The sequence below is a fragment of the Botrytis sinoallii genome (assembly GCF_014898435.1).
Source record: "Botrytis sinoallii strain Bc 23 chromosome Unknown BSIN_016, whole genome shotgun sequence".
Lineage (NCBI taxonomy): Eukaryota > Fungi > Ascomycota > Leotiomycetes > Helotiales > Sclerotiniaceae > Botrytis > Botrytis sinoallii.
In genome coordinates this window covers 1,096,326-1,119,122 of record NW_024066043.1, presented here as the reverse complement: position 1 = coordinate 1,119,122, position 22,797 = coordinate 1,096,326, and the positions used below count along the sequence as shown (strand labels likewise).

General features: G+C 44.9%; 6 protein-coding genes across 6 annotated transcripts; 3 read left to right on the top strand and 3 right to left on the bottom strand.

The window, feature by feature from the left end:
• Positions 1 to 251: 251 nt before the first annotated feature.
• EAF02_008687 (uncharacterized protein) lies at positions 252 to 8,954 on the top strand (the record flags this gene model as incomplete). The annotated part of the gene is made up of 6 exons (XM_038904735.1): positions 252 to 2,682; positions 2,840 to 3,153; positions 3,397 to 4,989; positions 5,239 to 6,379; positions 6,434 to 6,650; positions 6,791 to 8,954. The coding sequence occupies 6 exons, from the start codon at positions 252 to 254 to the stop codon at positions 8,952 to 8,954; spliced, it is 7,860 nt and encodes a 2,619-aa protein (XP_038755792.1).
• Positions 8,955 to 9,779: 825 nt separating this feature from the next.
• Positions 9,780 to 11,754, bottom strand: EAF02_008686 (uncharacterized protein; the record flags this gene model as incomplete). The annotated part of the gene is made up of 3 exons (XM_038904734.1): positions 9,780 to 10,776; positions 10,827 to 11,428; positions 11,479 to 11,754. The coding sequence occupies 3 exons, from the start codon at positions 11,752 to 11,754 to the stop codon at positions 9,780 to 9,782; spliced, it is 1,875 nt and encodes a 624-aa protein (XP_038755791.1).
• Positions 11,755 to 12,279: 525 nt separating this feature from the next.
• On the top strand, positions 12,280 to 16,243 carry EAF02_008685 (uncharacterized protein; the record flags this gene model as incomplete). Its single annotated transcript, XM_038904733.1, has 2 exons — positions 12,280 to 12,354; positions 12,416 to 16,243. The coding sequence occupies 2 exons, from the start codon at positions 12,280 to 12,282 to the stop codon at positions 16,241 to 16,243; spliced, it is 3,903 nt and encodes a 1,300-aa protein (XP_038755790.1).
• An 845-nt stretch (positions 16,244 to 17,088) lies between these two features.
• On the bottom strand, positions 17,089 to 17,943 carry EAF02_008684 (uncharacterized protein; the record flags this gene model as incomplete). The annotated part of the gene is made up of 2 exons (XM_038904732.1): positions 17,089 to 17,639; positions 17,703 to 17,943. 2 exons carry the CDS (start codon positions 17,941 to 17,943, stop codon positions 17,089 to 17,091), a joined length of 792 nt encoding a protein of 263 aa, XP_038755789.1.
• Positions 17,944 to 18,370: 427 nt separating this feature from the next.
• Positions 18,371 to 18,825, top strand: EAF02_008683 (uncharacterized protein; the record flags this gene model as incomplete). The annotated part of the gene is made up of 2 exons (XM_038904731.1): positions 18,371 to 18,539; positions 18,632 to 18,825. 2 exons carry the CDS (start codon positions 18,371 to 18,373, stop codon positions 18,823 to 18,825), a joined length of 363 nt encoding a protein of 120 aa, XP_038755788.1.
• A 446-nt stretch (positions 18,826 to 19,271) lies between these two features.
• Positions 19,272 to 22,084, bottom strand: EAF02_008682 (uncharacterized protein). The gene is made up of 3 exons (XM_038904730.1): positions 21,168 to 22,084; positions 20,171 to 21,096; positions 19,272 to 20,122 (listed from the first exon to the last, which is right to left on the bottom strand). The coding sequence occupies exons 1-3, from the start codon at positions 21,420 to 21,422 to the stop codon at positions 19,753 to 19,755; spliced, it is 1,551 nt and encodes a 516-aa protein (XP_038755787.1). The 5' UTR covers positions 21,423 to 22,084; the 3' UTR covers positions 19,272 to 19,752.
• Positions 22,085 to 22,797: the final 713 nt, after the last annotated feature.

Genomic DNA, 22,797 nt, shown 5'->3' with positions numbered 1-22,797 from the left:
GAGAAAAGGTAGGGGGGTGGAGGCTCGGGTAAATGATTCATAGCCCATGTCTTATACTTGAAAATCGAATGATGTTGAAGGATAAATTGTGAAGAGATTCGTCTGCATTCAACATTGATTGAAGCTCAATTCGAAGATTACAGTCTCTGAAAGTCAAAAACGCTTCCTCTCCGTTATTTGCTTAGGTAAGTTTTTTGACCCCTGAGATCTTTTCGCGTGCACTAATAAACTTGGATTGCTTAGAATTTATTATGAAAATAACAGCTAAGCACTTCTCTCCCGACCTCATTCAGAGGGACCAACGCCAGGTCAAGGGAGACCGCGTTGAGAGATCATACTCTGCGATGGATTTGGATCTTGCATCTAAACACTATCTTTCAGGCATCCTCCACAGTGAGCTTCGTCCAGCGCAAACCACGGACACGGATAATTACCTCAGCCAAGGGGAAGGTTCTGTCAAGCCATTCTCTCTTCTAGATCCTACGCAGAGCCATGATGAAATTCGAAGACAAATGCCATCAGATGCAACATTCATCGATGTCTACCCTTGCACGGCTCTTCAAGAAGGGCTGCTGGCATTATCAATGAAGGAGTCCGGCAGTTTTACTCCTCAAATAATATGCAAGCTCCCCAGAGGCATTGATATGAATAAGTTCAAAGCTGCTTGGCAGAGCACAGTCGATTCAAATTCGACACTTCGAACTAGTTTCGTTCAAACGCGGACTTTAGGCCTACTTCAAGTAGTTTTGGCGCCAGAACCCATCCTCTGGTCCGAAGAGATCGACCTCGAAAGCTACTTGAGCAACGACAGAATTATCTTCCCTTCATTCGGAAAGCTCCTATTGAGATACGGTCTCATTCAAAGCCACTCATCTGATTCATTATATTTTGTTTGGACTTTTCATCATGCCGTTCTTGATGGATGGAGCATGCGCTTGGTACTTCGACAAGTCGAAGAATCATACAGAGGAGAGAGTTTTCAACCGTTGGTGGAATTTAAGTGTTTCATTGCCCACCAAATGAGACTTGAGAAGCAATCACAGAAAGCGAGCGAAATGTTCTGGAGTAATCATCTAGCAAATATTTCGGGGGCACAATTTCCAGTTGTCCCATCGCAACATCAATCGCGTGCGAATGGCTACTCGGAAAGATTTATTTCCGTGAAGGAAAACCTATTGGCTGGTGCAACGACCTCTACAATTATACAAGCTGCATGGGGAATCCTAGTAGCACGACGTACCGCTGCGACGGAAGCTACTTTTGGTCTCGTGCTTGCAGGGCGAAATGCAAAGATTGTAGGTCTCGATATGAGAAGAGTAAATGGTCCAACATTCAATTCATTACCGATGCGAGTAATCATTGAGGACAAAAAATCTGCGGAAGATCTATTTGCTTCGGTTCATGATTCTCGAGTCGCCATGAAACCCCATCAGCATCTTGGCCTACAAAATATCCGTAGGCTCGGAACGGACTGCACAAAAGCTTGCAGCTTCCAGAATCTACTCGTTATTCAACCCAGATTAGAGAGAGATCCCAACAGTATATTCGGCGCCAGAGAGAATACTAGTGACCACTGGGCAAAGTTGAATGCTTATCCTCTCATGATGCAATGTGATTTGATGGGAGATGGCTTCACTGCAATGGCCAGTTACGACTCTCACGTTTTATCTGACCAAGAAGTCAATATTCTGCTGCAACAATTTGACAACATCATATCTCGTTTGTCCGATGCAAACACACTGGTTGGTGATATAGGGCTGGCAATGGAAACCCCACAAAAACAATTAGCAATTCAAGAAACCGAAGCTGAAGAGGTTCATTCGTGTGTCCACGAAGTCATTCAGCAGAGTTCGCAAAGCCGCGGATTCGATGTAGCGGTGACATCTTGGGATGGAGAATTGACGCATTCCCAATTACATTCTATCTGTGATCGTCTAGCATATCTTCTACAGCTCGCTGGTGTTGGACCCGAAATCAAGGTTGCACTGATCTTTCAAAAATCTTTGTGGGCTGTAGTCGCCATGATGGCAGTGATGAAAGCAGGAGGAACTTTTGTTCCTATGAGCCCCGACCATCCTGAAGAGCGAATCAGAAAGCTGGTGAAGCAAATAGGTGGCAAGATGATCATGTGCTCCGAAAGTCTCTTCCCCTCGTTCGAGGGCATCGCAGACAAAACATTTGCTGTGGGAAAATCGATGCTCGAAACCTTGCCCGAAGGAGTGCTGGATACAAGTGTTCAGCCAAACAATTCTGTTTATATTATGTTCACTTCTGGCAGCACTGGAGAACCAAAGGGATGCGTTATAGAGCATGCTACTTGCTGTGCTACTATGCGTCATCTCTCCAATATCTCTAAAATGAGTCCTCATAGTCGCACTCTTCAGTTATCGGCATATACTTTTGATGGCATGGTTTTTGAGATTCTTGTTACTTTGGGTGTTGGAGGCGTTGTTTGCATACCTTCAGACGACGAGAAAATGAACAACATTACATCAGCAATCAATCGAATGCAAGTTAATACTGCATTCATGACACCTGCCTTTGGGAGATTGATCCTTCCAGAATCTGTGCCAACCCTAAAAACTCTTCTTATAGGAGGTGAAAAAGTGATCCAAGAGGATTTAGATCAATGGTTCGGAAAGTTGCGATTATTGCAAATGTATGGACCTACGGAATGTTGCTGTAAGTTACATTATATTTTTCTTCGCCATACTCATATCTACGTTGGTTTTCTATATTAATCCCCTACGCAATCTCGCCAATGCATTATAATCTAATTGTTTCTTATTTTCCTCTAAATTCTCCTTGGTGTACAGCTACTGACTCTGGAATGCTGCAGGCATGTGCACTGCTACTGAGATCACTGGAAAAGGTGTGAACCCTGCTAGACTGGGGCCTGGTTTCATCGGAAGTTTTATTGTGCTTGACGAGAACGACCAATTAGCTCAGCGGGGAGCTGCAGGTGAATTATTGATTGGTGGACCACTTGCGAGGGAGTATTTCAAAAATCCCGAAAAGACGGAGGCGTCATTTGTGCCTACGCCTTCTTGTATCCCTGCTGAATCGACTCGATGGAAAAGGTGGTATAGGACAGGTGACTTGGTCAAAATGGATGCCGATGGATCAATCGTATATCTCTCTCGGAAAGAAGCGGTAAGTGATATCCCTATTTTGAGTCTCAATTATTTTTATTGAAATTCCTTGACATATTGTTCATTTCAACCTCAATTTGTAATGCCCGAAAACATGGTCCAACATGAAAACTCCAGCAGGTTCAAACTTGTTGGGGATCCTTTTAATCCGGTTGAAGTCTTCCGAAACTCCAAAAACAACTGGGAGAAACATACCATTCAGTGACCTATTAGTGACTGAGATCGTATACTAAATATATTGTAGGGTGCACAAGTCAAGCTAAACGGCCAAAGAATTGAGATGGGTGAAATCGAAAGTCATCTTCACAAACATCTAGACAATGTTATAGATCTTGCCACAGTGGTAGTAACCCCTGTGGATGGCAGATCGCCATTCCTAGCAGCCTTCTTGTGTTTTAGAGATGGTGGTAATAGTAGAGAAAAGGAAGATAGCTCACTTTTCAAGAAGTGTCTTGATGAGTCAATCGTCCGATCACTTCTTGACCGCTTGAGTCTTGCACTGCCACAATACATGATACCAAAAGTATACATACCCATATCATCGATACCACTTACTATCTCTCAGAAGTGTGATCGCCAAACCCTACAGACTCTTGCAGCTAGCTTAACGCCTTCAGAATTTGCATATTATTCTGGTCAAGATGCTACACACTCCGCTCCTTTGACCAACAACGAGCTTCAAATGCAGCGTCTATGGGCCGTTATTTTAAAACTTCCAACACGTAGCATAGGCAGGAACGATAGTTTTACACGTCTTGGTGGAGATTCCATTCTTGCTATGAAGCTCGTTGCAGCTGCACGAGAAGATGGCATAAATTTGACGGTTGCAAACATATTCCAAAGTCCGATCCTATCAGATTTGGCCAAAACACTAGTGGATGCCAATTCCTCTTCGGTTGTTGGACAGGATAATATCCCTGCATTTTCTATGATTGGAGGGCGCGTTCAGCTGCGGAAAGCAACCATTGATGGTGGTCTCAACCCAGAGCATGTTGAAGACTTGTACCCATCTACTCCTTTTCAAGGATCTATCATGGCACTCTCAATAAGCCATCCTGGCACGTATGTTGCACAACACGTTTTTGAATTATCCAAGGACATATACTCTAATATTGACAAGTTCTGTGACGCTTGGAATGAAGTTGTACGTTCGAATCCAATTCTACGAACGCGTATCAACCAGCACGAATCAGCAGGCCTGGTGCAAATGGTTATCAGAGGGGATGTTACATGGGAGGTACAAGATAACCTCCAAGGATATTTGGAATCTGATAAAGCGCAGCCTATGGGCTTAGGGAGTCCTCTTAGCCGTTATTGTATTGTCGAAGAGACAATATCAGCCGATCACAAGTATTATTTCGTCCTTACCCTACATCATGCAGTATACGACGCCTGGAGCATAAATTTGATGCTTCAACAGGTGGAAAAAGAGTATGGAAGACTCGCGCACATTCCTAGGAATGATGCCAACTTACCTCAACCCCAAAATATTCCGTTCAATCGTTTCATCAAGACTATTGTCGATTTAGATCGACTTGCAGCAGAAAACTTTTGGAAATCAGAGCTTGCGAGTGAAGGTGCAAAGATTTCACATTTTCCAAGCATCAATTCTGGCTACCAACCTCAGCCTGGTGCAATAGCCATTAAAGATATCAAGTTATTTCGAGAGGCTAATTCCGACTACCGAGTTTCGAATATTATCCGAACAGCTTGGGCAATTACCATAAGTAACTACTCCAATTCTAACGATATCATCTTCGGAGAGGTTTTGACAGGCCGTACTGGTTCATCAGCCGATCTAACTCGAGTAGTTGGACCTACATTAGCTACCGTTCCGGTGAGTAAATCTTTCACATTTTTGGTCTTTGACGAAATAGGATGTGGATGTGGTTGAATATGTCGCCTTGTCAATTTTTCGGCTGTTTATGTCACCTGAAACATGTATTCTATTTCTTTCCACAATTTCTATCGAAGAGAGCCCCTGAGAAGACTGCCTTTCAAGATGAAGTCTTGTCACCAAATTCCTGGGAGTGGAGTGGGCATCTTGTGATTTCGTGCGGCTATGTACTGACTTTCCAATTTATAGGTTAGGATCACATTGGATCCTCAGGGCACAGCTCTTAGTCTACTGAAGAAGGTTCAGGCTAAAATGATCCAGATGATGCCCTTTGAACAGATTGGTCTATCCAATATTCAACGACTAGGCGAAGGACTGAACAAGGTATGCCAGTTCCAGAATATCTTGGTCATACAACCTAGAGAAAATTCAGCCATCGACAACTCATTTATGGGACGACGTCGAATGGATCTTGTGGAAGCAACTGTATGGGATACAAATGCTTTAACTCTAGAATGCCATCTTACTGAAGAGGGAATGAAGGCCAAGGCAATCTTTGACTCGGAAATTATAGACAGTCGACAAATGGAGAGGATGCTCTCCCAGTTTCAGCACATCCTTCAGCAATTATGCCATGAAGACGCAAGAAAATCTGTCCAAGATATCAACTCTATCAGTGAAGTTGATCTAGAGCATGTTTGGGAATGGAATTCTACATTACCAGAGGTAATGAAGTCTTGCGTACATGAAGTTATCGATATCATGACAAAGCACGATCCTCATGCCCCAGCAATTGCCTCTTGGGATGGCGATTTGACTCGCGCTGAGCTAGATAGTCTATCATCTCGTCTAGCGTCTCAACTGATGAAGTATGGAATAGGGCCAGGAAGCAAAGTGCCTCTATTCTTCACGAAATCAAAATGGGCCATCGTAGCCACACTGGCAACTATCAAGTCTGGAGCTGCATTTGTACCCTGCGACCCTTATCATCCTCGGTCACGTCTTCTTTCACTTATTGAACAAGTTAATGCTCAAGTAATTCTTTGTTCAAACGACGTTCGGCAGTCCTGCTTAGATTTGTTTCCCCGCGGCAAAACAATTGTGGTGGAGGAAAGCGAGATCGAAGTGTTACCGAAACCAACAGACATTGTAAACAATGTTAGCCCTGTGGACCCTCTCTACATCTGTTTCACCTCAGGTACTACTGGGACTCCCAAAGGTACAGTAGTGACCCATGAAGCATATTGCTCGGGCGCGAGAGATCATGGTAAAGCGCTTCACTTTGGACCAACTTCACGATTTTTACAGTTTTCGTCCTACAGCTTTGACACCTCTATCGAGGATATTTTAACAACCCTGATGACGGGAGGCTGCCTTTGCATACCATCTGGTAAGTACTATTGATCGCCTTTTAATCGAAAAAAACTAACCGGTACACTAATAGACGGAGAACGGACTTCAGATATCGTGGGAGCAATAGCTAGAATGAATGTTAACACGGCAGACCTAACACCTTCTTATATAAGCTCGATCTCACCTGACTCTGTTCCTACATTGAAGAGAATAACTCTTGGTGGAGAGCCTATCACTGCTAATGTCATCAAAACCTGGGCAGATCGCGTTCATTTGATTAATGCTTTCGGAACTACTGAATGTTGCGTGTAAGTGTATACCCAGTTTCGAGATCCTGGATCAAAACATGCAATTCATATTCTTTCCTTCCTTTCGCTTGAGGCGTAGTTTCTCTGTCTTAGCTCCTTTAAAGTTAGCGCTGCATCATACTGACCTAACTGTCTTCTAGAACAAGTGTAGTGAATACAGATATCTCTCCCAGCACATCTCCTACAAATATTGGGCGTGGAGCAGGCGCAGTCACTTGGATTGTTGATACTGAAGATGCAAACCGTCTTCTACCAATCGGTGCAATTGGTGAACTGCTAATTGAATCACCTGCCATGGCCTCAGGATATCTTGGCGACGAGGTGAAGACTAGAGCCGTTTTTATCGATAGTCCCAAATGGGCTCGTAATTTCAGCTCGAGTCACCGTCCTACACGTCTCTACAAAACCGGCGATCTTGCCCAATACAACTCTGATGGAACAATCAATTACCTCGGCCGGAAGGATACTCGCATCAAACTTCGTGGACTTCGCATAGAAATTGCTGATGTGGAGCATCACATACTCAGTCATCCACAAGTTAGGAAAGCCATGGTTGTATTGCCTACTTCTGGGCCATATTTTGATCAACTTACGGCTATAATCGAGCTCGAAACCTCAACAGACTCGGAGATAGCTAGTGGCATTGCGGTAGTTTCTCACTTGGAACTTGAAGCTTCCGGATTCAAATGGTCCCGAATTGCAAATCACCTGTTAGATCACCTGCCAAGTTACATGATTCCTTCTTCTTGGGTCGCTATGAAGACCATACCACTTCACACGTCCGGAAAGCTGGATCGTCCTAGACTCACCAAGTGGCTTAATAGTCTTCCGGTGATCCAAAAAGCTGAGAGTTATCCCAAGAGCAGCGAAGCACCTTTGTTACCATCAGATGATCATATTGCATTTGAAATCAGCGATAAAATTGCACAGCTTGTTGCAACGAAGCCTTCATCACACCTCAATTCCGATATCATAGGTCGTGATGTTAACCTTGCTTCTATTGGAATTGACTCCATCAAGATGATGTCCCTTGCAGCTTTCATTAAACGATCGTATGGTATCACTATACCTATGCCCAAGCTCATCAACTATCAGACCACAATTTCGGATGTTTCAAAACATATTCGGGCTGCGACCAAGGTCAAAGGCGAGAAGCCCATAGAGTCAGCAGCTACTCTTGATTTGATGCAAGAAATCACAGATCTAGACATACAATTAGCCTCAATGCAGCATTACTTCGGAGTTGTTTTCTTGACAGGTGCCAGCGGATTTCTAGGTACTCAGATACTTCGAGAACTTCTTGAAAGACCTGGCGTCAAGAAGGTTATTGTGCATGTACGCGCTTCATCCAATGAGAATGGCAAACAACGGATCATAGCAGCAGCTGAATCCGCAAGATGGTGGCATGAAACCTTCGCAACAAAACTCGAAATATGGACGGGAGACTTAGCTAAACCTATGTTAGGTTTGAGTTTCGGACAATGGCAAAAACTAAGCACAGTCGATGCCATCATCCATAATGGAGCTTCAGTGCAATGGAATGCGGATTATCACACACTTAAAGCTGCCAATGTCACGTCTACCTTTGATATTCTGAAGAATATTACAGGAGCTGTGTCGCCTCCGAGATTCGTCTATGTATCTGGAGGTCGTGATTTCGAAGGAGAGATGGATGACAATACGACCGCAATGAAATTGAAGGGACTTGATGGTTATAGCCAGACGAAGTTCGTTTCAGAGCTGCTGGTAAGAAACTTTGCTCAACGAGCCACATCTTCTGCCCAAGGCAATCATGTCTCTATCGTCAAACCGGGACTGATCATTGGTACAACCCGGGAAGGAGTTGCCAATACCACTGACTTCCTATGGAGATATGTAGCTGGCGCAATAAATCTCGGCGCATATCCTATTCCAGACAAAAATGATTGGTTGACTATTGTACATGCGGATTTCGTCGCAAATTCAACTATCAATGCCTTGGTCAATACTCCCAGTTACTCAAATTATACATTGGATATGACTGGCGGAATCGATATGCAACGATTCTGGGATATTGTCAATAAAACTATGGGGCATGAACTTCGTCCGACTACTTCAAGTGGATGGGCGAAGTTGATCCAGAAGGATATAGAGAAGAAGACGGAAGCCCATCCGCTTTGGCCGGTAGCTCATCTTATCACTGAGGAGGGAAATTTGGGCAAGAGTAAGAGACCAAGGGAATTGGATACTGTGTTTGAGAAGCAGATAGAGGAGGCGATCAAGAAGAATGTGGAGTATCTGAACAAGATTGGTTATTTTAGGTAGGGAGGTTGGAGGTTGCGAGACAACAATGGCAGGACGCTGGTTTTCGCTTATCAAAAGTCTGGATTGTTTGATGCAGTTTTTTTCTACTGTACCTCAATGTCTCTGATTTGATTATAACTTCACATTCTTTCGGCTCCAATCAAATCTTGTGACCAATAGAATCTTCTGTCTTTGCATCTTGCTGGTGACTGTGTGATAATTAGTGAGCTATTTCAATATTTTCAATATCGCGGGAAGATAGAGGTAGGGACACAGTGATTATTGGCTGTTTTGCATCTATCACATGTGTCAAATATACCAACATGTAGGTATATCATGACCAATACTGAAGAACTATGTGCCACAAATACATGACAATGTACCAAGACAAGATGCGGAAATCTAGGGGAAAAAATCATAGTCTAATATCTATTTGGTGTTCATGTTCTAGATATTAATCCTTAAACATCATGAAATTCTACACGTGAAATGCTACATACTTCCCATGAGCTCCCGGTGTGCTGGATAATCCATTTGGAATTGTAAAGATTCGCCCAAACAAACAGTTACTTAGGTGCCGATCAACCACTTTGATCACTCAAACTATTGAATTATTAAACAAATATGTTCCTTGCTCGATATCGAATACACAGATACCCCGCAGCAAACTACAAAAACAAAGAGCATCACTCTCACATTGGACCACAAAAGAATCATCCAGATAAAATGTACAAATTGGGTATCTACCTATTGATTCTCCTCCTTACTACAAAGATGCAAATTCTTTTAACTCCATTCCATCTATCCCTACATACAATAATAACTTTACAATTTATACATATCTCGTTAAACCACTGGAAACTTTTTTCCTAATCCTTCTGCCCATCGCGCATATAGTACATCAGCAAGCTGTTTTGTATGTTCCATCCCTGGCACTATTTGACCTGGTAGATTTGATTTTTCCTTTGCATCCACCTCGGGCATTGCGCTGGACTGTCGACGACGGTGACTTTTAAGGTGTGGGTTACTCGTTGCTAGTACTAGTTTTCCATTTGCACCTTTTTGGGGAGAACCTTGAGGTGTTCCGTCTCGAAGGACCAAAGCTCTGCTTGGAGACATGTGTGAGGCGATTTTGGGTTCTTGCTCTACTTTGTCTATCAAGAGCTTGAGGAGATGATATTCGCCCTCCGGATCAACAGCATCAAGGGCGGCCCAAGCATCGGATAGGCGAGACAGTGCTTGCCTTTTGGCCTGATCTCCTGTTTGTGCATGCATTTCTTGGAATACTGGGTCAACGACTTTTGCATATGCACGTCGGCCAAGGTATGCTTCTTTTGTATTCGCTTCTGCTACTTGAACAAGTGCTCTGTTTTCATCACCCTGACGAGATGGAATTTCGGCTGAATCTTCGGGACTGCTTGGCCGAGATGATGACGTTGAGTTATTTGATACTCGGCGGAATAATCGGACTGTTGAACCAGTATTTCCAAAACTCATGTCTGGTGCTAGTGGAGGTCGTCTGGTTGTACCAGTTTGACTCTGTGTACTGTTACCCCGTGGCCTGGTTGGTGAAGAGTGCTGCATCGCTGGTGGTTGTCTTCTGACGGTACCTCTATCAGATGATAGTGACGGAGGTGAAGAATACTCTAAAGGTGAATCCTTGAGATCTAATTTCTTGAAAGCCTCCTCAGGAGGAGCTTGACTACCCTGGCCATTTGCATGGATGGCAGAAAGCTTTCTTCTCTTGCTTCCATTCTTTCGTGATGGTGCTACAGTGATCGTAGAAGCCTTGACTGTATCAAAGACCCATCCATCAGGCTCATATTTTGGAGTCATTGTATTGCTGGAGTTTGTTAGTTGATGACAACAAGCCCAGATAGCTTCGATACTTACAGTGTTTCCTCATAGAATTTAGGATGTGATGGCCGAGTCCTTGACCCGTCCCACTCCTGTCTTCTCTCCACTAACTCTTGCAAAGCCTCAACTTTTCCTGCAGAGCGTATGAATTTATGCTTCAATAATTCCTTTGCCGAAGGTCTTCGATCACAATCCTTAACCAAACATTGTGCCACAAAATCCTTAAAGTCCTTGCTGTAATTTGAACCTTCTAATCTTGGTGCCGGTGCTTTAGGTATCTGAAATAGAACCTTCATTGGATGTATCGAAGCATGTGGTGGTTCTCCATTGACCATCTCTATTGCGGTGATTCCGAGGGACCAAATGTCTGCTTTGAAATCGTATCCTGCTTGTTGAATAACCTCTGGCGCCATCCAGAATGGGGTACCGACGAAAGTATTTCTTTGTGATTTAATATTCGTGAGCTGTGCTGCAACTCCAAAATCTGCCAGCTTAACCTTGCCAGCAGTCGATAGTAATATATTTGCTGCCTTTATATCTCTATGTATCTTTCCCTCTTGATGGAGATACTCGAGACCTAATAGGATCTCTCGACAAACAATCGCAATATGGGCTTCGTGAAATGGAGCAGGTTTCAGCTGCTTCCAATTAGCAATGCATTTAGTTTCCCGAGTGAATATAATCATACCAAATCCAAACATGATCCTCCTCCCAGAAACTCCATGACAATCCATAATTTATGACCTCGCAGAAAACTTCCTTTGTATTGAGTAACGTATGGACTGGCGCAGGTGCTGAGGACCGATATCTCTTGTTGAATTTCCTGAATGTCATCTTCACTCGACTCTAAATCAATCAATTTAATTGCGCAAATCTCTCCCGTCGCTCTTTCAATGGCTTTGTAGACGACGCCAAAACTTCCACTCCCCAGTTCCTCGAGAACTTGGTACTGCGTTGTTGACATAATTTTGGGAGTGATTGTGATATTTTATCGCTGCTGGTTGTTTCCTACTTATCGGCGGCACCCTGCCAAAACAAAATGGATTTCTTTCGAGAAAATCAATCGACGTCCAAGATGAAATGCAAATGCAAATGCAAATGAGAATGAAAATAAAATAGATATAGATATTAAAATCAATAACGACCGAGACCTTTTTTTCTTTTATTAAAATGTAAACAAAGTACAATCGAACGTGATCAATGTCTCTTAACGAAATCGGATAAGGTTCTTTGTTTACCCAGCTCAGCCATTTCAGCGTTGCCGGGCTAATGGTGAGGTGCCAACAAACCAAAGCTATTATATGTTCCTATTCATATTACTGGGCAGATTTGCAAAAATTCAAGATCCTTTAAATCGTCTCGAGTCGAACATTTGGTTACTTTTGCTATTTCACAAAATCTTGCCATTTATTCTCAGATGCATTGATCTTGGACTTTGGGAATATTCCAACCCCAATGATTCACCGATAGAAGTCGCAACACCTCAACCATGACGCCAGCCCCGGGTACTTTGCCTACTCGCTTTCCATGCTGGTGCCGAGCTATATATTCCTTCAGCGGAGAGGTAAGTGCAATGTACATTGCGATTTTCTACAGTCTAAAGCTCTAACCATACCATTGCGCAGTCAAAACGCGACTTGGGCTTTATTGAGGGGGATTTGATAGAATGCTTGAACGCAGGAGATGGATCATGGTGGATGGGTCGATTGCGGAGGGACAAGAGAGTCATGGGATTGTTTCCTTCGAATTTCGTACAAGTGCTGGATGAGAGTTTCCGTCCAACGAGTAGAACATCGAGTCCAATGCCGGATCGAAGTCCCAGTCCAAACCCTTTCAAAAACCCAACAGCTCCGACGAAGCCCAAGACAAAATCGATGCGAAAACCATTCCAAGCTTATGCTGCGCCAGATATGGGGGCATTAAAGAGGGCGGAAGCTAGGGAAAAGGAACGTCTTGCGACTTTGAATTCTCGAATACCATCACCGGCCGCCAGGGGTGGACATAATGGGGCAAGGGCGCCTTCTCCTCAACCCCAGCCTCCTCTATATCAGTTGCGGATGCGCTCGCCAGCACCATTTTCTCAGATTCCAAGCCATGTATCTCGCGCACCCTCTCCAGGCCCAAGCCATTATACATCCCGCGCTCCCTCTCCTGCGCCAAACCACTATACATCTCGTGTACCTTCGCCTGCGCCTAACCATTATACTGCTCGTATACCGTCGCCTGCGCCCAACTATTACAACCCTCGGGTACCATCTCCTGTGCCAAATCACTACACATCTCGAGGGCCATCTCCCGCTCCTAACCATTATATATCTCGAGGGCCATCTCCCGCTCCTGACCATTACATATCTCGAGGGCCATCTCCCGCTCCTGACCATTACATATCTCGAGGGCCATCTCCCGCTCCTGACCATTACATATCTCGTGGGCCATCTCCCGCCCCTGACCATTACGCATCTCGTGCGCCCTCGCCTATTCCCAGCCAATATGGATCTCGTGCTCCTTCTCCTGCTCCCTCGTTTGGTTACCAAAGTTATTCTCGAGGTCCATCGCCTACGCCTCAATTTGACAGAGGACGTACCTCATCTCCACCACCACCTCCACCGCCTCATCGCAGCACTTATGCTCCCCAAGCATCTAGAGATACATACGAAAACAATTCGAATACCTATAATATACCATTGGCAGTATCACCATGTCCACCATCGCCGGCGGGCACAGGACGCACTCCCTCCCCTTTGCGAAGTGCAATGGATGATGTAATGCTATCTTTGGCAGATATGGGAGTAGCTCGAGAGTCAGAAATCCCGGAAGCACCAATCGACCCATGGTCTCCTGAGGCATTTGATCAGACGTACATATCATCAAAACGTGCACCTAGATCTAATACAGCTATTGCAATTCCTGAAGAACATAATTCAACAAGTGCTGATAATTACGCCAATAACATGCAACCTTACCAACCTACAAATACTCCCCCACCACAACTTAGCAATTACGTTCAAAGGATGGAGAATAGATTAAGTAAAATGTATTCCTCGACTCCTCGTTCCCCAAATGATGATGTCCGACCAGCAGTCCCTCCTAAATCGAGTTCATATGCTTATGAGAGCCGACCAAAATCGTCTATGAGTATAAATACACAGTCAAGCAAGCTTCGCCACCGGAAATCTGCATATGAAGTTGGTAAATCTATGCTAGGGAGGACTTTCACCACAAGAACAGACAAGACAGATTCAACAAGCTCTTCCTCTGGTACTCGCAGCACCACTACCAATGGAAGCTCAAGTACTCAAATGACTGATAAAAGTCTCATGAGTGGACCTTCTGCCAGTGGTATCTCTTCAACTAGTGCCGGAAGCTTAGCCAGAAAGCGGGAATTGCTGTACGGTCGAGCTCAGAGTGCTCTTGGTTCACGAAAGGATAACTATCTAGGGATGAACAACAGTCAACCTGATTTCACTACTGGCCGATCTCAGACGCCAATGACCGGCATTTCATATCACAGTAGTCATGCTTCGGATCCTTCTCGTATGCAGTCACCAACTGGCTGGCCAGGTTCTGCAGCAGATGGCAATGCTGCTCTTGGTGGTCTCATGACACCCAAATCCAAGAAAAGCGGGTTCTTCAAAAGAATGGTCGAGTCCGCTAAAACAGGTGCTGCGAGCGCTAGGAGCAGTATCGCTGTTGGTGAATCTTCTAGGCCGCGCGTTCAGGCACATAGTTCATTTCCAGCGGGAACTACGTCAATGGGAGGTGGTGGGTTTGGGAACACACCGAACTCTAATACCTCTAATGAAGTTGGACCTGGAGGTAGTACCGTGGGAGTCGATTGGGTTCAGGTGCGACGAGACATCAACAGATCGAATTCTTTGAGTAAGATTGAGCGAGTTGAAAGAAAGGAGAGATGCCAGATGATGGACTATCCCGCCATAAGTCCTGTGGAAGAGCTTCTCGAGGGGTGCGATGGTGACGAAGGAGTTAATGGTAAACCAGTTGTTGAGCCAACCAATTTTCAAGCAGTAAACCTCAGCCTGGTTGACAAGAACACACGGTTTATCAATAGTCTTCCGCCCATGTCTAACCCTATGAGCCTAGCCACAGGCTATGTGTGTCGGCCATATAGAAGCGATATCCAGCGCTTACGAGCAATATTCACATGGGTTAGCGAAAAGATCACATGGGAAGAGGGCTTCGATAACGATACTGCTGATTCAAGAAGGGTGATTCAGACCAAACATGGTTCTTCGGAAGAAGTCGCATTTCTAGTTATGGATATGTGTAAAGCTATTGGGATACATGCAGAGGTTATCAGAGGATATCTCAAATCGCCTGGTGAAGTACCAGATATGGGCCCAATGCCTCGACCTAATCATTTCTGGAACGCAGTCGTAATTGATGGAGAATGGCGAATAATGGATTGCTCTTTAGCAAGTCCTTCTCATCCTCGACGAAGCCAATATACCAGTGCCAGTAGCCAATATGCAGAACCCTGGTGGTTTCTGACTCGGCCAATCGAAATCTGCTGGACTCACATACCTGAGCAGCATGTTGACCAACATCTCTGTCCTCCCATGGCACATGAAATTCTGCTAGCTCTACCATGTGCTTGCCCCGCATTTTTCACTAATGAGATGGAAATGGTGGATTATGATACAAGTCTCATACGTATTGAGGATCTAGAGCTTGTTCACATCAAAATTTCTGTACCGCCTGATGTTGAGTGTGTGGCGGAGGTTGAAGCACGTGCCTTTGAGCGGGATGCTGATGGTGATCTATTCGAGACTGGTGAGATTATTACGAAGCCTGCTTTGGCACAAGCCGAATGGGTAGGCAGTCAAAAGAGATATACGATCAAGGGCCTACTGCCTGGTGATGAAGGGTCAGGTATTCTTAAAATTTATGCTGGGAAACGTGGTCTCATGCATAGTATCAAGGATATCCCACATCCGCTAGCGGTCGCATTGCCTATTATTCACTCTGGTGACAATCCTCCATACGAGTTTCTGATCCGACATCCAACACCTCATGCGCAACGCCATGACCTTTATGTCGCCCAGCCACAATGCCAGCGGTTAGCCATCAATAATACCTTCGTATTCGCTGTGCGTCAGCATCCTTCCTCGCTATCCACGGGATCTCCGGATCCTGGGAGAACCTCGCCTATTCCATTTATACGACCAAACTCGGCCATGTCTATAACAAGTTCCTCGGCTTCTGGTTCAGGAACCGGTAAAAAGCCAGCCAAACTGGCAATTCAAGCACCAGGTGGAAAGATCTTGAGATTAATGCGAAAGGAAGAGAGAAATGGGGGTGTCAATTTAGAGGGCGGAGATGGGGGAACTTGGGAGACGATAATTAAATGTGGGGAAAGGGGTGTATGGAGAGGACTAGTTTTAGCCGATCGAAGTGCTAGATGGTGCGTTTTTGCTGAATGGACTTGCGTCTAATACTACCTATATACTCTCAATTTCGAGATGAAACGAAAGCGACGATCAATTAAAAGATTGGGAAGGACGAAAAACGGGAATCGACATGAGACGAAATGTATGCATTTTATGGCGCCTTGCGGTTGTAATGGACGAATTTTTTATAACGAATAATTTGGGTTGGATTTTCGGCGGTAATAAATGGTAGGCTTAGGCTGGATGGAATGGTCGGATGGTCGGTAGGTCGGTAGGTCGGGTTGCTCGGTCGGAATTATTGTATAAAAGAATCGCATTTCAAGAGGCGTTTTTGCACATTGGGAGCATGTAGAAGTAATTTGGGGGATTAGTCGTCGCCAAATATGTTTATGCATCTTGAATCACAGGTGCTTGTAGTTCTAGTAGTGCATGCGTTCTAAATTTTAAAAATATATCATATATTGAAGTGTGTGAGTGGCTATTGTGAGTATATGGAACGCCTTTCCAAAGTTCTATGCATATTTCTTACTAGCACTGAAATTCACGTGAACGCCAGGTTCCCCAGTTGACTGCTGGATGTTTAACGTGAAGGCTCTACTCAGAGATTGTAGAAACGTCAAAGGCAAATAGAACGTCTTGTACGAAGTATTTGTACCATTGAGCTCATTGATCTTGTTCACTACCACAAGCCGATTTGCGGTAAAATTCTATGTTAGGATATCAACCTAGTTACACATCCATTTCTTCTGGATTTCCTCAATATTGCAACTGGGGCCGCCCTGATTCAGGCCCTTTCATTCAAGTTCCCATACCAAGACCAGATGAATCGATAATCATACACGCCTTCTTTCCCATTCCTCCACCTCTCAATTTTCATTCTCATCTCTCATCTATTTCTTCTTCCTACTCGACAAGCCCCTCTTCTCCGCATTCTTCGCCTTCCTCGCATTTGCCTTCCTCCACGCCGTCCATCGATCTCCCGGTTTATACAACCTCACCTTAACCTTTGCTCTCTCCGCCGCTCTTCCAATCTCCCAATTCGCCTCGCGATACATATATCCCGGTCGCAACTGGAGATTTCTGCCTTCCTCTCCCTTCCTCTCCTTCTTCTTCTTCTTCCCCTGCTGCTCTGCCCCCTCCACACTAACCTCCACCGCCACCGGCTGCTCCACCTCCACCTCCGGCTCCTCAATCTTCGCAATCTCCATCCCTAATCTGCGTCTGCGGATGGTATTCCGCGGTAAGGGGAGAACCTGCTCGCGCTTGAATACCACACCGATGTATTGGCGTTTGGGATGGCGCTCGGGATCTTTATAGTATTTCACATAGCCGGGCTGGGTGGCATAGATGGTATGATCGCGACCCATAGCGCAGTTGTCGCCGGGGAACCAGTGGGTGCCGCGTTGGCGGAATATGATGTTGCCGGGGATTACGTATTGTTCTGAGGTATGTTAGGACGGAGTGGGAGGATGGGATTGGACATGGCATGAGGGGAAATACATACCACCGGATTTCTTCGCACCCAATCTCTTCCCCGGTCCATCTTTCGCTTTATTGACAGCTCCTTGTGCCGCGTGCGAAGCATGACGAACGCCAATGAGAGGGGCAAGTGGAGAAGAAGATTTCTTGAACGAGAGATGCGTGAGCGCTTCGCAAAGATGCGTTTCCGCAGCCGATGCCGACGTGGTCCGCGAGAAGGACGTTATAGCGCCTCGCAATGGAGGCTGTAGGCGTTGAAGCAACATCTTGGGATGTGTGGGTTGGGAGGTGAGGAGTGCGGATATTTTTGATGTTTGGTGATGCTTTTTTACGGGGACCGAGATGTGTGGGGGGCGCGGTGGTGGGATTGGGGGATTGGGGAGGGAGAGTTGGTGTGTTTTGTGAAGAATCTCGAGATAATTATTTAATGCAAGTAGAGTAGAAAATTGAAAACTCTCATCTCATGTAATTCATTCCGTTAAAATTCCAAAATTATTTAAATCCTCCACCAAACCCCCAATTTTGTCATTTCGCCATCTTATAGTCCCCCGTAAACATTTCTACCACCTGTCAATATCAAGCTATCACTATCTGCTATCTATCACTACCACACCCATCACCCATCACTAGATTTCCACATTCCCCTTCAAACATCACACTCCCATATCCAGATCCATTCCACCACAAGCAAAAATGGCCAAACCACTATTTTCTCTCTTCTCATTCCTATTCCTAATAATCGGCGTATCAGCACAATTTCAATTCTTCGAGCAAATGTTCAACGGTCAACAACAGCAGCAGCAACGTCAACCACAAGATGTGCCCAGTGATTCGCAATGGTATCAGGATAATTATGATCGAGGTAATAATGTTCTCCCATATATCTCCCCATTTCCCCTCCTCCCTCTCAACTCCCATCTCTCCATTCCCTAAACTAACGCCCCCCTCCCCTAGCCCACTGTACATCCTACCTCTGCCCCGGCACCCTCTCCTGCGTCGCCTTCCCACACCACTGTCCCTGCGCGCACCCAACCTACGAGGAGAAATTCGAGCTCGCAGACGGAAACGCAATTTGCATATCGAAAGGAGGATTTAAGGCTGGTGAGGCAGCGAGGAAGGTGGAATTGGCTCGGAAGGGGTTGATTTGATTTGATTTGGATTGATTCGATTTGGGGGGGAAGGAGGAGTAGTTGATTTTGTCTTTTTACTTTTGAGTTTTTTGCATGGGGTTGATTGCGTGGGGGATGGGAGATGCGGAGGAGAGGAACGAGAGGGCAGGGGGGGGGGATATCGAAGATTGGCAAGCAAGCAAGCAATGGAGTTCTTTGGGGGGGAACATTGGGAGTGTGCAAGTGTCTGGAATGGAGGGTGTGAAACGGATGGAAAAAAGGAGTATGAAGATAGTTGTGGGAATGAGAATAAGATGTGGATTCACGTGTACAACATTGTACTGCATTCATAGGAAAGGCCGCGGGTTTTAGGAGGATTTCCAACCTACCATCTACAGAGGGGGAGTTTACTACCCATATTTCATGCACTCCAGCGCTTGTTTATATGATGGGTCAAGTATTAGCGTCACACGGGATAATCGGCTATGACAGGCATAGTATGATATTTATCGAGCCCATCTCGCGTAGAAATCAGGTCCTACAAGATATATTACAATAATAAAATATTGCAGTCGCTGACAAAAATCTCCCTTAGCTTCCGCGACTCCTAATTTTACCACCCACTGCGCCGCTCCATATCCTCCAACCATCCGAAATCCTGGGTGCTTGATAAAACACCGCCCAAACTAGACCAGACCCAATCCATGCTCGATTGTACTTGTGAAAATCAAGGGTAAATAATTGACGCCAAACTCCATCTATTCAGATCCATCCTTTCCAATTGTTCGTACCATTTCATCCATCATTCTCATCCGTCCACGCTAATCAGTTTCAATATGATGTACTCTGCTTTCACAATACTGTAGTAAAACGTCGGATTTGGAGAGCCACTATTTAAAGTCATAAAATATAAATATAAAAGGTCGTTATGCGAATCGTTAAAAATACTATGAGTTAGTGATCATATCATGTTGTTGCTGTCGTTTCGGGCACAGTGGGTGCTTGTGCTCGTGTTCTTATTCGGAGAGTGGTTCGGAGTCGACCTGCAAGGCTAGCTCTTCTGCCTTGTTCTTCGACTCCGTCCTCATTTGGTGCAGCCACTTCTTGTTGGGATTGCTCACGTGCAAATTCGCGAAGGGTAGCAATACTCTCCTCGGGGGGAGCATTGCGAAGATGCATAAGACGAGAAACGCGACTACGAGAGCTGGTCTCTCCGTTTTCAGAAGTACCAGCTGTGTGTTGACTAGCTGCTTCTCCTTCACCCGCATCAAGTGGAGGGGGAAGTTCATCATCTGCAGATTGGGCATGAGTTGCTGTAGGTCGGAGGTCATGGCGACTGTGAAAGTTAGTACATGTTTATACATTATAAAATAAACGAGCCTACCATAATGGACAAGTTCCTGAGACATTCAATAGCCAAGGGTCTATGCAAGCAGGATGATATTTGTGATGACATGGAAGCACTCGAACGTCTTCACCGGTAGCGAAATCTTCTGTACAAATCGAACATTGTAAAAGCTCGTTCTCCTTCGTGGCCGCCGATGCTTCGTTATCCCCTGACTCAGGATGTGCACCCAAACCCTTCTCGGAAGTTGCTGCCGCGGTAACCGGAAATTTTGATGTGTCGCTGGTCGTGGCATCTGTTGTAGAAGTAACAGGAACATGATGAACACTGCCATTCTCCAATTCAATATCAGTACTCCCTGGTTTCCCTGGTTCTGGATCCCCGAATTTCACGATGGGTAGAGTTTCCAACATAGCTCGCGCAAGACCCTTTGCTCGACTTTGCCTTGGTCTTCCTGGAGCGTTCCGTGGCCCATATCTTTCCGGATGCCTGTGAGCGCGAATGGCTCCCGTGGCTATAATTATCAAGAATAGCAAAGTGATAATTCCAGTGATACTGTATAGAATGCTCATGGCAACAGCTGTAGTTGGTGGCGGTCCTCCGTTGTTACTAGTTTGCGATGCCGAACCTATATCTGACGAGCTTTGGTTGGGTACGAATCTTGCGACCAATGAGCCGTTGGAATAATTGTTCAAAGTAACAAATAAAGCCATTGAATCGGAGGCAGACACCATTGTATAAATTGTTTTATAAGCAGAATCGCCGGTAATGCTGCACTCCTGGGAGTATAAGCTATACAATAATATGGCCTTTGGCCGCGCATTTCCTGCCATGATAATAGCTTGTGTTGAATCAATGTTGGAGCTTTCGTTTGGATCACAATTCATATATGCTATATCGGTGATGGATAGATTACTCGCATTTGACGCATCTCTGGGGACAATAGATCCGTTGATGTTAATTTGCTATACGATACAATATTAGTAGTCTGCCTCATGTTATACATATACAATGTAAGTTGGAACACATTTCTTACATTTACAGCAGTCTCAGTTTGTCCTATTCCCGCCTCAGCAGTGAGCGGGGCAATGTTGTACATATTCCTGATCAAGAGATCGCTATTCCCAGACGTCAAAGACAATTCAAAATCCGGGTTCGTCATGTTAGATGGCAAAGTATGATTCGAGGGCGAGAAGGAAGCCGTGGAAGTTTGACCAGCAACCAACCCGACGAAGAGCAGGAGGATCGAAAGGCATTTCGCCATATTCCCTCCCTTATCCGGTAGAAGCATGATTGAGATGATGCAGTTGAGGAAGGGAAGAGTGAATAGAGAACAAGAGAAAAATCCACGGAAAGTCGTAAACAAATAGCAATCTCTCAATCGAATATCACATATCCATTAATTTAAGAGGAGCAAATACTTTGTAGTTTTATCGAGGGTGCATTCCCACTACTACAAAAGATGAAGTGAAACTCTCTTCTTGGCTTGGAGCTGTTTTGGAGAGGGAGATAGTCAAACTCAAATTGGATTAGCGTGGATTGGATGTCGGCAGAATGGATCTCCGTGCGTTGAAACTGTAGGATGTACTAGGTAGGAGGGAGGTATGTAGTTCGGATGTTTTTGGAACGATCATCGATCACTCTGCGGCTTTGATTGATGTACGAAGTGTGATGTGGAAGGATGATTCTGTTCCTTTGTCACAAACCCTTTGGTGACGGGATTGAGGGAAGAGTGGGAGATAAGGAGGAAAGAGGGAAGAAAAAGTATGATGATGTGGGGGATAACGATAAATTATACTTTGTGCTGTGCGATAACAGTAGCAAGAAATGTCAAGTACGTAGGTAAGGTTTGAGGCCATATAAGGAAAACGGAAAACGGAAAGCGGAACACGGAAAACGTCAAGAATGCGGAGAAGAAGCGTGGATAGAAGACTAAATACTAAATACTAACGAACTCAAATAGATACCTAGGTACGTAGTAGGTAGGTAGTTCTTGATGATTCCAAAGGGTCTGCTTGATGATTACGGTACAGTACAGCCCAGCCCACCACGATGCATGCTACGGTACATGACAACATCTTACAACTACCAATGATAATGGGAATCGTCTTGACAATTGCCACGGATGAAGACTGCCGGTGCGATTACCTTTCTGCGCAGTAGCCATTCACATCAAGGTTCATCAAGATTTCAAAGAATCTGGAGAGATTGTGGATGTGGCTGTAGATGTGGGCGGTCGCACAAAGAAAAAAATAATAATAATTAACACAAATACAAACACAAACACAAATCATTCTTCCGCGCCCCCCGCAGCCTCAATCCATCCTCATCACATAATCTTTTCTTTGATGTCGTATCTCGTATTGTTATTGATGTTAATGGTGGACTGTCCATCTACGCTCGCTACGGTATCTGTCAAATTCCGTCTACTCTGTATGTGTGAGAGTACTTCTCAGTAGGTACTAGGGACTCCCTAGATAGGTAGATACCTTCCTTCCTCTTTAGAAATAATCATCATCACATTATCACATCATCATAGACATAGCCATACTCCATTCTCCATACAGCCTGCTTTCTTTCCTTTCCTTTCAATCATAATCGACTAGGGTCGGTTGTTACGATGAAACTCATATTCTCCTTTTTATACATTCGTATTTTCACTCCAA

Bases quoted from the DNA above. Each gene is read 5' to 3' on its own strand.
- EAF02_008682 (XM_038904730.1), bottom strand. From the start codon at position 21,422: ATGCTTCTACCGGATAAGGGAGGGAATATGGCGAAATGCCTTTCGATC. The intron at 21,097-21,167 runs GTAAGAAATGTG...TGTATCGTATAG, and splicing joins AAACTGAGACTGCTGTAAAT to CAAATTAACATCAACGGATC. The intron at 20,123-20,170 runs GTAGGCTCGTTT...TAACTTTCACAG, and splicing joins TCAGGAACTTGTCCATTATG to TCGCCATGACCTCCGACCTA.